At 39.9% G+C, this 17393-nt stretch overlaps 1 protein-coding gene across 1 annotated transcript in view; it reads left to right on the plus strand.

Annotated features, from left to right (window-relative positions):
* Positions 1–16188, plus strand: part of fndc1 (fibronectin type III domain containing 1) — a 30730-nt gene extending 14542 nt beyond the window's left edge. The window contains 14 exon segments of the mRNA XM_054618571.1: positions 3–987; positions 1039–1121; positions 1304–1419; positions 1998–2109; positions 2294–2647; positions 4152–4226; positions 5204–5338; positions 8486–8722; positions 10815–10923; positions 13558–13637; positions 13937–13966; positions 14751–14912; positions 15022–15144; positions 15419–16188. Of these exon segments, the coding sequence (XP_054474546.1) occupies positions 3–987; positions 1039–1121; positions 1304–1419; positions 1998–2109; positions 2294–2647; positions 4152–4226; positions 5204–5338; positions 8486–8722; positions 10815–10923; positions 13558–13637; positions 13937–13966; positions 14751–14912; positions 15022–15144; positions 15419–15534 (2717 nt within the window). The 3' untranslated portion in view covers positions 15535–16188.
* The last annotated feature ends 1205 nt before the right edge of the window (positions 16189–17393 follow it).

Below are 17393 nucleotides of genomic sequence, written 5' to 3' on the forward strand. Positions count from 1 at the left end.
GGAGGAAGAGGCAAGGGAGGATAGCAGTAATGAAAAACCTGTTGTTTCTCGTACCAGAATTAACCCCTCATTTGCTGAAAGGTTCCCTTGGCTAGCTAGCCGTTACCCAGGCAGGTTTGGTTCAGGGACGAGAGCTTCTTCAGCCAGACAGGACGGTAGGACCTCCTTGACGAGGGCGTCATCCTCCATGGGGGCTGGCCGACCCATCTTGAGGGGGACACCCACTAGAGTGTCAGGTGCCACAGGTGCCGCAGGAGTATCCACGATACAGGAGACAAGTGACGATCTGAGGACGCATGATTCACTAAAAAATGGGGAGGGCGTGGGTTCAGTTAAGCCCTCTTTGACCAATAAAAATACAGTCTCTAGTGACGCTAGAAACCCAACTACCTCATCCTCTTCATCAACTTCATCATCTTCCTCTTTGGCAGCAACTTCTTCAAACTCTGATTCCCATTATTCGTCAGGTAGACGCGGACACTCAAATGAGCCAGTCCATAGAGAAACGTCTAATAACAATAACAATGATCATAATGAGGATTATCTCGATGAAAAGAGTAGAGAAATCAGTGGAAAAAATGATAAAGTTGTTTTAACTTCAGCTGACCCTAAAAAACATGTAGAAGACAATGACAGTGTGGATTCAAGGGCAACTGTTTCCAGGACAAGACCTGGATCACCGTCTGGAGGCACTCAATCTCATCGTCGTCCTGGTGTGGGGTTGAATGGGAGAGTACACTCTCCTGTGCTTGCTAACCGGCAGTTTGGTGGATCTAGGCTTGCCATAAGACCACAACCAGCACAGAACTCAAGGATTGGTTCTTCAACGTCCGATTCCTCCTCCTCCTCATCATCATCATCATCATCATCATCATCTGACTCCTCTTCTTCCTCAAAGTTGCCCCAGCCAGTTTTGACCTCAGATCATGACGTTGGTGGTGGTACTACTGTGACAAAGACAGGGGGATTAATTGATGGCAACTCCCGGTCTACATCTTCATCTTCAGCATCTTCATCATCATCTAGAGACAGCTTTAGGGGCCAGGGAGGTCGGTCTCGCTATCCCATTGTCAGAGGGAAACCAACCAATGGAGGACTACTCAAGCCTGCAAATGGAAATGGTAAGGTGCATGTGATTTAAAGTTGCTGCCAGTGCCAATGCCTGCTAATGTTTGATTCAAAAGGTTCAATGATTTGTTTTGGCAAAAAGCTAACTGATCAGTCATTTGTAGATGTTATGATACAGTAATCAGTTAATAATTTAGCAAAAAAAATACATTTTCTTGAATTGTATAATTGTTAGGTAAAAATGGACGACCAAACCTGACAGCAACAAGTGATAAAGATTCCTCTTCCTCTCGTGGAACCAGCAAGGCCGTTGGTCAAAAGTTTATCACAGGACCTGATGGAACAAAATGGGTAAATATATTTAATGGTTTAGTGATTGTAACAATAGATTTAATCTTACATTGTGAGACATATTATATTATATATACTAGTATTTTCTACTGGAATAGCATGAAATACTGATAATTCATCATTCAAAAGGAATAGTTGTACATTTTGGGAAATGCGATTATTCATTTTTTTGCCTAGTTAGATTTAAATATTGGTGCCACTCTAAGATCTGTGGAGTAAATATGAAGCTACATCCACCAGATGATTAGCTTAGCTTAGCATAAGGACTGGAAATGGGGAAACAGCAGGCAAGGATCTGTCAAAAGGTATTCTCCCCTAGTAGTCTATTGATCAATTTCCTTTTTTGTGCTAAGCTAAGCTATTTGGTCGCTGGTCTTCTCATCTAACAAATCCAAAACGTTTTACTAATTTCTTTAAAAGGTTACAGATCTAATATTCTAATTCTAAAGTTTGACTAATTCTGTTTTTAAGAAAAATGTAATAGGCGAAATATTTAACCAAGTTTCAGGATGAGGCAGTTATTAAAATTGTATCTATATGAAGTGCTGTATAGATTTGGCATTTTTTGTTCTCTCCAGATAGTAGACTTGGAGCAGGGGGTTCTTATGAACCAGGATGGTCAGGTTCTCCAGGACTCCCAGGGCAGGCCTAAAAGAGTGGTGCTTGGAGAAGACGGACGCACAATTTTTGGTGATATGCTTCAGTCAATCTTGCATGACATTTAAACAAACAGTATACAGCTTGAATATATGAAAATCATTGAATAATTCTCAATCAATTTGTATTATTTGCTTACTGTTAAAAACAAAGTAAGCTGGAAGAATAAATTGTATGCTTCCCCCACTCTTTGCTCCTCCACTCCACCGACCACCAGACCACATGGGCAGTCCCCTGTTAAACCAGGAAGGCATGGCTCTGTTTGGTCACGGCCGAGATAGCCGGCCTGTGGTCAATCCCAAAGACAAGGTCCTCATGGTTGGAGGGAAACCTGTACTTGGCTTGGACCGTCCTCAACTTAGGACCACCACTACCACCACCACCACCACCACCACTGCCACCACCACGGTTCCTACCACCACACCTGAACCCACCACCACCGAGTGGATCATAGAAGAGTCTAGCACTGCACCACCATTCCCAACCTGTCCACCTGGAACCTTCTCCAAAACAGATGAATACGGGTATCCGTTGCTAGATGCAGAAGGAATATTGGACTGTTATCCAGAAGGTGAGACTATGATAATTACATTTGTAGCTGAAATTCCTCCTAATGCACTGCAGACAGCATTTTAAAAGATCAATCTAGAAATCGATCAATGCTAAAGGAAGGAAACAAAATACTGCTGTGCCCCAACTTGCGACATAGCTTTGTAAATAGATTTTCCACATAACTGAAGTCAAGTTCACTGACTCATTTTAGAGCCAGAACAGTGACTTCACTAAATTGTTCAGTTGTATTGTTTGTCATATCCATCTAGGCCAAGGCCGTGAGTTGTTTCCTGTCTGTACCAACAGCGTTCTATAACTTTACAATTGGGTGTTCCTTAACTGTGTGATCTGTGTGTGTGTGTGTGTGTGTGTGTGTGTGTGTGTGTGTGTGTGTGTGTGTGTGTGTGTGTGTGTGTGTGTGTGTGTGTGTGTGTGTGTGTGTGTGTGTGTGTGTGTGTGTGTGTGTGTGGGGATGTGGGACAACAAAAAACACATGCAAGTACTCCACATCTGGTGCCTCAATGTGGTCAGAGTACTGCTGGTTTAAACATACTATGAGCTGTCAGTTGCACATTGCCATTCATGTTATTGTACAAAGACAATAAGTGATATTTACTAAACACACATGCATGAACACACAAACCAAGGGTATTATAGTTATTACAGTACACATGGTGGGATATTTGAAAATAATTTAACTAAACCAAGCCTGTAGGATCAGAGTTGTAGATTTGCAATCAACCAAAGGAATCAAAAGTATTTTAAAACAAATCTGACTTTGTGAGCAGAGAACTTCCATTGTAATTTACATTGCATTATGAACCTCAAATCAATTGCAAATGTACAAATTATAACCCATAATCCATAATAGTCAGGGTTTTGAATTATAAACAGAGAAGAAGTGAAGCTGGAGCTATACTGTGGAGCTGGATGTGAACATTTGATGGCAGTAAAATCTTGCCAAGCAATACATTTTCTAGGAACCTACAAGTATTGTTTTCTATTTCATAAGAACCCAGAGTAATGATGATTTAAATCTGCAGTGTTTCTGGGATATTGTTCTTGTTATAAAGACTGAGAAATAGGTCATTATAATGCAAATTCCTATTATTATAATGGAAAAATTGTCTTATTATGAAGACATGTATAATAGATAACTTTCCCACTGTAACAAAATACTAGTATGATAATGATTTCTTCCCATGGCTGCTCTTTACCTTACAGTGCATATTATTAGTGCCGCAGGAACATGTACAATCTCAAACACACAGTATGAAATAAAGGTGGGTGCAGAGGAGATTTTATAAGACTTTTTTTTCCTACTTATCACACAATTGGGTTCACTTAAATCCAGCCAGAGTTACATTAGTGTCAAAATGTGTATAAGTGCTGGTACCTACAGCATGTATTTGAATTAGATTTTTTCATATGGAAGCGTGGGTGTACATGTCAATGTGTTTATGCTAGCTCAGGAAAATGGTCATGTGAGATTGATGCTACAGCTTGTTCTACTTCTCTGACAGAGGAATCCTCAGGAATGGAAATGGACTACATGGTTACAGTGACCATGGTGCCTGATGCTTTAGTTCTTAAGAAAGGTATTGGCTGAGTCTGGCTTCGGACCGTCCTACCGCTCTTTGGCTTAACTACACTACATCCTCATTGTTTGTTGACTGTTTACTGCACTGTTTCTTTATTGTCTGTTTATCTGTTTGCTAGCTCGTCCAGTCTCTTCCTCTTTGCCTTGCCTGTGGTCACTTTGTTTCTCTTCTTGTATGTTTGTTTGGCCTGGTCTTGGTTCATGGCTGGGGTTTTTCATATTTTCCATTATGAGCTTCTTTTAATCACTTTTCTTCCAAAAACTTGAACGTGTACTGCATTACTAAGCTGAAGAGAATTCCCTGGCTTGGCTTAATGCAATATATTTGCTGTTCTTAATGTTGCTTTGTAATGTGATAGATGATCCTCAGCTTCGGCTGAACACCAGCTGAGTGGAAAACTGCACCGTTTAGTTGATTTGAGTCATTGTCGTAATTTCACTACACGTGTTAGGATCTATCAAGGATTCTGCTGCATGTGAGCAGCATTTGATATTTGCTTTCTTTTTGGGGAAAAGACACATTGAGCATTACAATATTTTCTTAGCATTTCCTTGCCATGGCTCAAAGCTGTTTGCATGTGTGTGGACCATGATGTAATGCCAAGGCCCACTGATGCAGCACGGGAGGAAAAAAAAAGTGATGACAGCAGAAGGAACTAATTGGATTTCTCCCATTTGTCAGCCTTGGAGACTTGTGAAATGGCCTCTGACTTCAGGCCACCCTCACATGGAAAATATGGGTAGCAAATCATTACATAAGAATACAGCTTTGGGTGTTCGGGGAGAAGGGGTTATTTCAAAGTGAGTTCACACATCTGCCCACAATTAATTAAATCCATTTGACACTCTTATTCCGCAGATCGTGGTGCCAATTAAAAAGGATTAATGAAACAAAGCAGCATGCTATAGAATTTGGATGTAAATATTATAAATCTATTTAAATCAAAAGCTCACTGACACATGTGTTGTTGCCAGATGAGCTTATTCTCCAGACCACCCTGACACCCACCACCACCACGACAGCGATCCCGACTCCGGAGCCAGACACCAGACCATTCAACCATGGCCCATCATCGGAGTTTGACCTCAGTGGGAAGAAGCGATTCACAGGTAATCAATTACTGACATGTGTGTGTTTCCATCAAAAAGAGTATTCTCATGTACTCACATTACTATCCCCTTTTAAAAGGAACTTCAACACAGGTCATAAGTCATACTTTCACCTAATGGATGAAAAACATCCTTCTTCTCAAGGAACAAGATTATACTCTTCTGTTGGTCTTCCAGAGTAAAGCTTTGAATATGTGTGTAGCTTCAAATTCCTATTTTAGAATTAATAGCACATTTTCATTAAGCATGATGGATTGCTTTTTAAGAAGAATATTGACCCCTTCAAATAAAAAATAATTTAAACTTTGACCATCCTCTTCCCGAAAACAGGATAATGTACCGATATATCATTTTTCATTTGTTACAATGAGTTTAGTTGACTGTTAATGCCAGAGAAAGACATATAATATTTACCAGACATCACAATAAATAACATACGTCTCATGCTAAGAAAGTCAGGGCATGATTGAAAATGTATGCTTGACTTCTGAGTATTACACCGTTGTTTTTTTGTCCCCATTTGTGATTGTGTGTGTGTGTGTGTGTGTGTGTGTGTGTGTGTGTGTGTGTGTGTGTGTGTGTGTGTGTGTGTGTGTGTGTGTGTGTGTGTGTGTGTGTGTGTGTGTGTGATGAATGTCTAGACTGATGTACATAGTAATAAAGTTGGACTTCTAACTTCACCTTCTCAGAAATACCTCTTAAATATATGACCCTCTTATATTTTACAGTAACCATCAGTGCGAAATAGGAAAAAATCTTCGATCAAAGTTATTATTTCCTCATGCATAACATAATGTAGATTATTGCAGCTACAGTTAAGCAATCAACCACTGCTTTGGGAAATATACTGTTTATCCATATATTACTTAATGGAAAATGGTTAAAGAGTCTCTTTAATAGTGTCTTTAATAGTTGAATGAAATTGGTTTCTTCCCTCCGTAATTGGATCAAACTTTAAAAAGTTCACTGAGGACACATTGTTCAGGCTCTCCAGACGTGATCTCAGTAAACTTCGGCCCCCTACTTTCTTTTTACTGTTCTTACGTGCTTACTTTGGCCTCTCATGACGTATCATCTCATCTGGTTGCACAAACAGGCTGCAATATTCTCCTGACAGAAATAAAGAAAGCATCTACTCTACTCCAACCTTCTAAAAAATTACATAATGTCATAGGTCTTTTTTAATAGCGCTATGTTTAATGGCTGCACTTTTCGCTGTGTTTCAGCTGTTGAAATAACAACTGTGTAAATACTGTAACCACAGGCTTTAATAGTACATTTTTAGACAAATACCAGTAAGTTCTCACTTAATAGATTTGGAAGTTAATCAACACAGTGGAAACCAAGATATAGTGTCTTTTAGTCCTTAGGATTGGTCTTGTTCCAAAAACACTGGATCCTACACTTCCCATAATGCAACTCAGGCCAAGCTGCATGACAGATGATTTTTATCAGACTTGACAAAGATCCTTCCAGAGTCATGGCAGACTTTTGAAACTGGTGGAGTGTGAAGTAATGGACACATTCTGACCAATCAGAATCAGGGGTTATCGGTCTGGATGCAAATGAGTGCTGAGCCTGCTACTAGTCTAACAAAATGGATAAAACCTTGAGTAACGGCTTCACCATCATTTGTTGACTGATTCAATGTAACTTGTTACTGTCCCTGTTGTAGGGATTTGTGTGCAACTTTTTAGAAGGGAAGATTTGTGGCTGTGTCTTTAACCGTGCAATGTTAGAGCTATCAGTATCATGGGCTCCAGAAGCAACAGTGGGAAAATAACATGGCTTACTCCTGTCACCATCTATCTTGGTAAACAACGACGGCCTTGTGATTCCCTCACATAAAGCCATCTGAAAGCTGTTACTCTCCCTGAGATCAAACAAAAGAAAAAAAGCAAGAGCAGAAGAGCAGTGAAATAAAAAAGTTAAGGATGCTGACCTCGGCGCTAAGAGAAGGCTTTGTTGGCTCAATGAGCAGCTATCCTCTTTCATATTTATTAGTTTAATATAATTTAGGTTCACTTCAGCAGCCTGCCAGTCTACTGACATGCTTTGCATCACTCACTCATTCACACACTCACTGGACTGGCCGATTCTCCTGCTGGAGATAATAATTCTCAGCAGTTGCATGGATCTGCTTTACAGTTAGATCCAGATGTGTGAACGTAGCCACAGTGGACTAGAAAAGAAGTGACAGGATGTTTGGACTATTAGAATGCTAATTTATGCCTTACTGGACTGATATTGGAATTGACATTATGTGAACTGTTCCGATACTGTTTCCCAGCGTCATTTGATCCACGTCTGGCTCGATGTTTTTTCTGTGTTTTTGGATTTGGCTTTTAAACCAGCAGAAGAAAACAGACAGAAGTACACATGAACAGAGCAAAACATCTGGATTCTCTGTGTGTATGAGCCTGCACTGATCCTGGACATGTGGATGATCTACAGAAATGCAGCCTTACAAGCACCCTGTGTGTTGATAGACACATGAATCTGCTTACCTTGACGACAGATCATGTATATCAGTGTAGGAGTGCGGAATACATAAGCCATATGATTGCTTATATACATACAGTAGGAGCTTTTGAAGCCTAAACCCCTACAGCCTCACAAACTGTGTTTTGATGGTTAGATAGGCTACTGACACGTGTTACACTCTTGGCATGTGCAAAGGGCCGATCATCTGGGGAGGTAGGAGCGATTCCAGGCTCCAGAGGCTCCCTTCAAATCGCAGTCAGACTTAATAGTGGGATAGCTGAAATATTCACAGCTGTCAGTCCAGCTGGCTTTTCCAGAGTACTTGTAACAGACAAAAAGAGACAAAGTGGGCCGGAGAGGAAACAAAGGAAAGATGGGTGGTATTCTTATGACCCTGGTACCCAATTTTAAAAAAGGACTATGAATAAACCCTTAAATTGGGCTTTTTGAAATTGACTGAATAGGCCTAACAAAATGAAAATAGTATGGCCTAGAAAAGTATTATCACTGAAATTGTTACATACAAAAGTTTGTGCCATTAAGAACGATTTTAATAAATATTGCAAGATAAATATTACTATTTATTATGAATTGCCTATATGAAGCAATTATGTAGTCAAAATAAATAACTCCTCCTTTCCATCTATTTTTTCTTGCCACCAGCTCCCTATGTGAACTACATCCAGAAGGACCCGGCTTCTCCTTGCTCCTTGACAGAGGCTCTGGAGTATCTTCAGGTTGACGTCCTAGAAGACCTGATAAAGAAGGACAGCCTGGCAGCCAATCAGAATCAGCCTCCCAAAAACAAGCCTCATAACCTCACTGTGGTCGCCATGGAGGGCTGCCACTCCTTTATCATCCTGGACTGGGCTCGCCCAATGAGGGATGATATGGTGTCAGGTAAGAGATGTTTGATGTTTTGTCCAGGTTAAGTTAAATCTGAGATCGTTTTAGAAACCCATTATACATGTGTGCCGCTGCATTGGTGGGCCAGTTGACGGTCAAAAAAAATCCATAAAGTTTTTACCAGCCGTCTGGCCCTGTCTGTCTCCTTACCGGCCCCCTCTGTGATCCTGTCATATGGGGTGCACATGAGAGCATGCTGCATGCGTGTTCCAGTTAAACTTTCGTCATAGTTTTTCTATCCCATTCATAGAAAAACTATGACCGCTGAACCATACGTTAGCTGTGCTTAATAACACATTTTTCTGTGGTGCACAAACTCTGAGCACACATATATATATTGTTGCTTCACCCATACCTAAAAGTTGAATTATTTATGCTAAGAAATGATTACACACACACACAGTACATTCTTCAAGTTTTTTTTTGTTCTTGGACAGAGCAGAGAGTGAAGATAAAAGCATACTGTATGAGACGTGGTGGACTGTAAAAGGTAGCAGCCTGGCCAGCTAGAGAGGCTGTACGTTTTCTTTGGCAGGAAAACACTAGCTCCTGGTCATGCTGTGGGCTGGACCGTGCACAGATGTGTAAAACAGATAGTTGGTCTTTGCTGTCACTGCTGTTTTCTTCCTCAATTTCTTTCCATCTGCTCTCCCTGGTGTTTCCGTACTTCTCACAGACACACACACACACACACACACACTATCTTGATGCTTTCTGTATACCTTTAAAGCATTTTTGCACTTTATCACTATTTTCTCCCATTTCAAATACTTTCCTTGTCAGTTTTATCTTGCATACCATGCTACATTCCAGAAACTCATTTATTTTAAGCGCCATGACGCTGATGTACGGTTTTCCGCTTATATGTGTGAAAAAACAGTTTGAGTCATACTTACTTTTATGTATTGCGTATTGCAACGTTATAGACTCTACATACAGCTGAAATTATCTGCAGGTACAAATTCACAAATGCAAAATATACAATCACAACGTGCTGTTCAAGTTATAAGGGCGTGTTTGCACAACTGTGTCTTACAGTTGGAGTTATGGGTCACAGCTTTCAAAACAAGTGGATGGAAACAGCTGCTAGCAAGTGGACTGAAGAGATGAGGGACATTGGCCTACGTTTTTTTTTTTTTTTTTTTTTAACCTAAACCCAACTTCTGGTTCCATTAACTCTGATGAATTGATGACATTTGCTTAAATGTTTTGGGCGAGACATACTAATTATTCACTGAGTACTATTAGTGTTGCACTTGGCTTAAAGGACCAACTCCTTCGGAAACACTTAACACATGTAAAAGCAGAGACAGAAGAGTAGGCAAGAGTCTACATACTAATCTATCAAGCCTCAGTTTAACAATGTAGAAGGGTGTAGGAATAAAAAAACAAAAGAAGAAAAACAAAGTAGCACGTATTTCCCTTCTCTCCTGTCAGCAGCCAGCTGTGTTGGTGGGGCTCCAGTACAAATATAATCTCAAGACTCAGAAGTCCAATAGAAACAGTTGGTAGTTTGATGTGCGGTGGTCGGTGGAGCCGTTCTCCATAGTTTTAAAGTGAGTGATTGAGAGCTGCGTGACCTGAGGTTGCTTACCGGAGTCTAAGGATTAGTCTGCGTGACTGAGAAGAAGAAACACGCTGGCAGGTTGGAGGACAGTCAGTTTGACTTGCCAGGGCAACAGTTTTTCTTTAGTGAAATGTATATGGGGGACCACCTACTCTCAAAAAATAATTGAGAGGATAAAATAAATGTTCATACTTGCGGTCATGCAAGGCCAAGGTTGATCATGCAAGGGGGTAGGCAAAACACAGTAGGCAAGTTTGTTACATTTGGCCAGAGCCAGATTAGCTGTTTTTCTCCATATGTGCTAAGCTAAACTAAGCTAAACAACAAGGGTCTAAGTCTCAAAATGTGAAAGTATTCCTTTAATGTTGAACCTATTATGTAGTGTTTTGTTTCACATTAAAATTGATATAAACATATACAATGTCCTCCTAACCTATTGTCTGCAACAGTGATTTCGTTTTCAGTTCTTTTCTAACTGCTAATGAGCTCTTCCCTTTTATTCTGTATTGTTCCCTGCAGGCTACATGGTCCACAGCGCTTCATATGACGATGTCCTCAACAATAGATGGTCCTCTAGTCCCTCCAAAGGGACACACCTGGCTTTGGAGAATCTAAAACCAAACTCTAGGTAACACATACCGTAACCCACCTGATGTGGGGTTTATATTATTGTGTATGCATGGTTACAATACTCATGCTTAGAGGGACGTTGAGCACGTACACAACGCTCTCATGTTCACTGACTCACAGTATCTTCTCCCACATGGGATTCATAGAAAAAGGGAACATGCTTTGTTGAAAGATTCCTTATCCTGACTGGCATGTAATGTTAATGATGAGGTTGCTGCCTCGGGTGCAGGTGCTTGGCCGTGGTGTGGAGTGTTTATATCATTAATCCGTCATCACATAAAACACATAACAAGCATGTGTCTGTTGGAATTACTCCATGTTCATGTGGGAACAGGTTTCCAATTGTGATATTGAACCAGACTGACACTGATCAGAGCAGAGTGTGAGTTGGATCTTGATACTGTAATGCTTGTATAATAGGTTGGAAAACCCTCCAAGAATGAAGTAAATCAGTTTGGCTAAATGGAGGCAGGTAAAAAAACATTTGAATCTGCACCAAGATGTGAAATGCTGTAAAAACTCTGTCGGGATCTTGGAAATTCAATGGAACATAAATACAGCACACATTATCTGACACTTCCTCGCAGATACAGTCACCTTGGTCTGTTTCAGTTATTAGAGCACGTTTCCAAAACCCTGTCTTATGAGACACAGGTTAAAGTTTTAAAAATAAATGCATGGAAACAGCCTTTAGCACTTGGACCCATGAGAGGAAGGATCCCATCCAAAACCCCCAAACTTCTTGTTTCATTTATAGCTTTGCATTAAGCACCTTTTGCTTGCAAGTTGTGCGTGGAAATGATTCATGTCTTAAAATGCTCTAGCTTCTTTGCAAATGTACTGCTGACCAGTTTTACATGGGAACAAGGGACCAGAATAGGCACATGTCTGTTTATTTATAATTTAATCAATGTATGAAGCAAGTTATAAATTGTCTTCTACTATTAAGTCAGAACTTGCAAGCTGTATGTCACACAAGAATCTGGTGGAAAAGTTTCCGATGTGTGAGTTCAGGGATAGAAGTATCCTCTCAATCAGTGGAGGCACGATTTTGCTTGAGGTGTTATGATAAGTGTCTCATCTTGGGCCTTAGAAAACCAACACCTGCTGCTGAACACAAACAGGGCTGTGTGCAATGGGTAAAGTTTTCCAAGAGTCTGCAAAGCAGGATTCCCTCCCTGGCAACCAGTTTGTATTCATGATAGTGTGTCTCGCGTGGTTACGGTTGATCCTGGGACGGCTTATGCGACAGGGTTGGCATTTCCTCTGCTGCAGGGTCCTTCTGGTTGCCAGAACTGCTGAGCTACAAAAGTCCTAAACGCACACAAATGTTGATTCACGTGTGGACAAATTTCCTTGGATCCACATGTTTTCCTGCTGATAAATGGAGTGAATTACAAAAGGACTTTATTTTTAATGATTCCAGCTTGTGTGAGAATTTGCTGAATTAGTAAATTGATTCTCTACTTTGTTGGTCAGACAAAACAAGCATTTCATGATGTTGCCCCGGGCTCCAAGAATTAGCGATGGGAATTTATACTGTTTTTGGTGATTTATTGACCAAATATAATCGCATATATATATATATATATATATATATAATATATATATAATATATATATATATATAATATATATATATATAATTATATATAATATATATTATATATATAATATATATTATATATATAATATATATATATATATGAGGAGCATATAATATGGCAGGGCTGAATTAGATTTTAATCTAATAATTGATTTTAATTTAATACAAAGGTCGCTGAGAGAGAGTTTTCTGTATTGAAGGTTTTCAAATGGCTAGTTTATGGTCCATTCTCTGTTTTTCTATTATACTTCACATATTTTTTTTCTACCGTCTCCGATTTCTTCTTTCATTACATCATCTCTCTGCAGCTGCCTTTCTCTCTCTCTCTGGCGATATATATTTTGGTCACTGTTGTCACGTGGCTATGGTGATTGGATCCAGGCCTCGAGGCTGTACGTGGTGGAAGATTTTAGCTAGGAACTGACTGACCATGAACTTACTGTATGCGACCTTTCAGAGTGAAAGGGAGCACATATGTATGAGCACAATACTGCATAAATGAACACACACTTGCACAAACACATCAGTCAGCAGTGGAAGAGTTGTCACTAGTGGTGTTGTTTTTAAATCGGATAGGATTTAGTTATTCTCCACCACCGGGAGACTAAGTGGGCTCAGTCACTGCCATATTAAAGCCCTCTGTGAGAAATGTCTCTTTTAAGAACTCTTCCTATCTTTCAACCTCCTATCATCTATTCATTATCTTTCAGCATATATATCTCTGTGCTTTACTTTTTCCATATCCCCCCTCTTTTTATCTTCTGTTAATCTGCACTGCTCTTTTTTCCCCTCACCTCCCTTCTCCCTTCAACACGAGCCAAATAGCCATTTTATTGTGCTGCGCTCACTTTGGAGTCAATCGAATATAAAACAGACTACTCTTAAATCAGCCTGAGTGAAGCATGCCCAGTCATCTGCTATGGTCATTAACATTTTTCTCGCTTTAACACAGTCACAACAACACAGGCAGAATAACACTTTAACTCTATCATGTAAATCCTTATGTCGTGGTTTGTTTTCATTTCAGATACTACTTCAAAGTGCAGGCCAAGAACGTGTTTGGTTTGGGACCCGTCAGCGATACGCTCACCTATGTCACCGAATCAGGTGTGTATGCTGTCAACGCCTGCAGAGATAACACTTTGATACGCCTCATTGAGCACAGTTCAACCCGGCTTTAGATTTTCTGTTGTGCTGCAGCATACGACTACAATGTTATGGTGACGTGCATTGTATTGCGATGCAAGATATTCAAACATAAAATCCATCCCTTGCAGTAAAAGCAGACTAGCAGATGCACTCTGCATTATGGGTATTTCTTCTCAATATCAGGAGAATGCATTAAACCTGCAGTGCTGCCTGCGTGCTTTTCCTCCCTTGTGAAATGATCGCATTCTTTCTTTCAGACGATCCTCTTCTCATTGAAAGACCACCTGGTAAGTCCATACACCGACTGCACATCTCTAGTTTAAGGTCAACAAGCTATATCCTTCCGAAGCTGCAGGTTTTTAAGAGGGAACAATCCTGCTGTTAGGATTTAACCCTTTTCATTACTTTACTGTTAATGATCACTAGTGGTTGCTACTTTAAATAGGCAAAGATCTCTCTGAATAAGCCAGGACTCTATTAATAAATTACAAATAATCCCTCAAAATGCATATAAAGAAATAAAACGAGACAAAACTTAATTTACTGAATAACCTCATCTGCTTCCCTCCCAGAATATTTTCTAAAGAATGCAAAGTGCTTAACATGAGATATGAAAAGAGATTAAGACCAGATATAAATGGCGGGATAAAAAGACACAAACAGAACTGCCAAATAAAATAATAGAGAAGGAAAATGGAAATTACAGTGTGGTGCAAGATATCAATGAATACTCTCAAATTTAAAATAATAATATTGCCAAACAGAAGTTTAAATCTTGATTTTAAAGAGCATAGAGTTGAAGCGGACCCCACGTTTTCTCTGGGGTTTGTTTTTTGATATGTGGGCCTGGAGCACAAAAACGCAACACTGCTTCATGCTTAGTTTTGTCTCTGGAGAGAGTGAACTGACAACACCCAGTCTAAGCCGTCCAGATGGTTCAGAAAGGATTGATAAAATCAAACATAGCTTCAGCTTTACAGACAAAAGTTATTTTATTCTTTCTATCATTTCATCCTCAATGTATACATGATGTGTCTATTCACATGATGCATCTCCTCCTCTGCTCCTCAGGTGGAGAACCAATCTGGATTCCCTTTACCTTCAAGTATAACTCAGCCCACAGCAGCTGTAAGGGCAGCCAGTTTGTCAAGAGGACATGGTACAGGAAGTTTGTGGGCGTGGTTTTGTGTAACTCTCTGCGATACAAGATCTTCATGGGAGATGGTCTTAGAGGTAACGTATGACCTTGCCTATATTTAAAGGCAGTTGTAGTCAGTACTTTTCCCCGTGCAATCCTAAAAAGACGAATAATGATATGCATTCCCTTTTTTTCTATCGACAGAGCCCTTTTACAGTATAGGGGATACATTTGGTCAGGGAGAAGACCATTGCCAGTTTGTGGACTCCTACAGGGACGGAAGGACAGGTCCGGCCTACCTCTCAAATAATCTGGCCTCAGCACAAGGTAAACGAGTTGCACATTTGTGGCCTTGATATTTAAATCCTAACCTATTATAAATTGTTTCCATGCGGTCTAGCTCTCTGGCTCCCTAGTGGACCAGATGCATTGATCATATCTATGCAGATTACAGATGCATTGTATTGTTCAAATTAATACGAGCTAAAAAGGACCTACCAGAGTTTTGCATGTTTTAGTCAAAACATCACATGCTGCAGACCATTTTCCTCATTATACTTTAAATGGCTATGAACAGCATTATCATTTCTATCTTTTGCAGGATTCTATCGCGCCTACAGACAGGAGCCTGTTTCATTTGGAGTTATTGGTCGACGCACATCCCATCCATTCGTGGGCTGGTATGAATGCGGTGTGCCCATCCCCGGGAAGTGGTAAAACAGGAGGATTAGGAGACATTGTTACCGTGGGCGACCCTTCTGTATCCTGCCGCGGGCTCTTACTGGCTCTGGTTCTGCCATTAAAAACAGACTTTTGCCTGCCACAATGAAATAACACCACTACGAATTCATAAGAGCGTCACAGAAAGAGAATATAGTACTTTTTAAACAACCCAATGTATATCATTACAATGCACTTTTGTTATATAAAGCAGTCTGTATATGAGGGAAAAAAAAGAAGCATGTGTGCTCTTGCTTAATATAACTCTTGTCTTAAAGTGTCCTTGTAGTATTCCCAACTATCCTAAAGACAGGTCCTCACCCAGTGTTATTTATCTCATTAATAGAGCACTCACACAGTCAAACCAGTGACATTGGACCAAAGCACAAGCTGCAAAGCAAACTGTAAGAATGGGCACTTAAGGTGTGTATAGGTCTGTTAATTTTCCGTTGTGGGATTTGTATTTCATAATGTAATGGCTTCTGACAGCTACTGTTTGTCTGTTTATTTGTTTTCTTAAACCATCATACAGTTTTTTTACATCCTTTTGGAATTCACCAGAATTCAATAAAAGTTACTGTTTAAGTTTTGTATGTACACAGACAAAGAATAAAATACCAAATATTTGCTCAGGAATTGTGAGAGACTGAATAAACGGTGGAAATGGAAACTACAGCAATCCAAAACATGAATCATATCATATTCTCCCACTGACACATTCTTTTCTAGCAAAAGCTTCCAAATGTGAACCAGATCTCCTTAATCAACCTAATGAAAGATTTGCGTAACAGAGAAAGTTTGGTCGAGCCAGTTGGAACTGCAGCCGTTAGAGAGAGAATACCGGTTCAGTGGTGCATTAACACACTGCCCCATAAATATCCAAATTGTTTTTTTAATGCATACCTTTATATACCGTTTGGCTTGAAATCAGTGGTGGAATATAACAAATTAAATTAACTCAAGTATTTTTCTTCAAGGTAATGTGACAAACTTCTAACTGGTTATGAAACAGTCTTAGTAACTGTTGCCTCTAAATGGCCTACAAAAATAAACAAGACAATCAGCGAGGAGATTGACTATTCCATATATTTATTCTTAATGCTTGTCATCAGTGCCACAAGCTCGGACTAGGCACGAGATCAGGCAAATTCATGCAGGTTCAGCAGAAACTCTTAGATGCCGCTGGAGACCCAGACCGTACTGCTGGGCCCGCTGAAGGAAAGGGAGGGACGGAAGAACCAGAGCTAGGACTGCACGGAGCCTATTGTCCGACAAGAATGCAGTGAAATGCGTGTTTTTCCAAAGAAACTCTGTTGCTCGGAAAACATTTAAATGTTATCAACAGGGGATTAAATCAACACAAAATGAAAGTTCCTTGTAGTAACTTTAAGCATTGAAATGTATTTATTTAAGATAAATTGCAGATTGCAACCCACTGAATTACCCTCCATTCAGCCCTCACTTTCCAAGAGTGTCAGAGCACCTGCAGCAACCTTCAGGTAACGTGAAACACACAAAAGGCCCTCTCAAGAGCCAGTGTTTGGTTTGTCAATTCTGTGCATATGTTAACATGGCGGTGCAAAATGGTGGAAGAGGACTGGCGCCCTAACTAGATATGCAGGGCTCATTCTAAGCCAACAAAAACACAACAAGTATTAGTTTTAGCTGGTCTGTGGTTAAGCAAGTGTAACAAGCATACTAATAAGTAGAATAAAGTATCAAGTATTCATAGTACTCATAATGCAGAAAATTGGCCACTGTGAGTGTGATTGTATTGTATATCATATTAACGTATAATTATTACTACATTATTGATGCATTTATGAGTAAATAGTAGGTAGTATAATATGTATTCA

This window comes from Anoplopoma fimbria, chromosome 18 (genome assembly GCF_027596085.1).
Source record: "Anoplopoma fimbria isolate UVic2021 breed Golden Eagle Sablefish chromosome 18, Afim_UVic_2022, whole genome shotgun sequence".
Lineage (NCBI taxonomy): Eukaryota > Metazoa > Chordata > Actinopteri > Perciformes > Anoplopomatidae > Anoplopoma > Anoplopoma fimbria.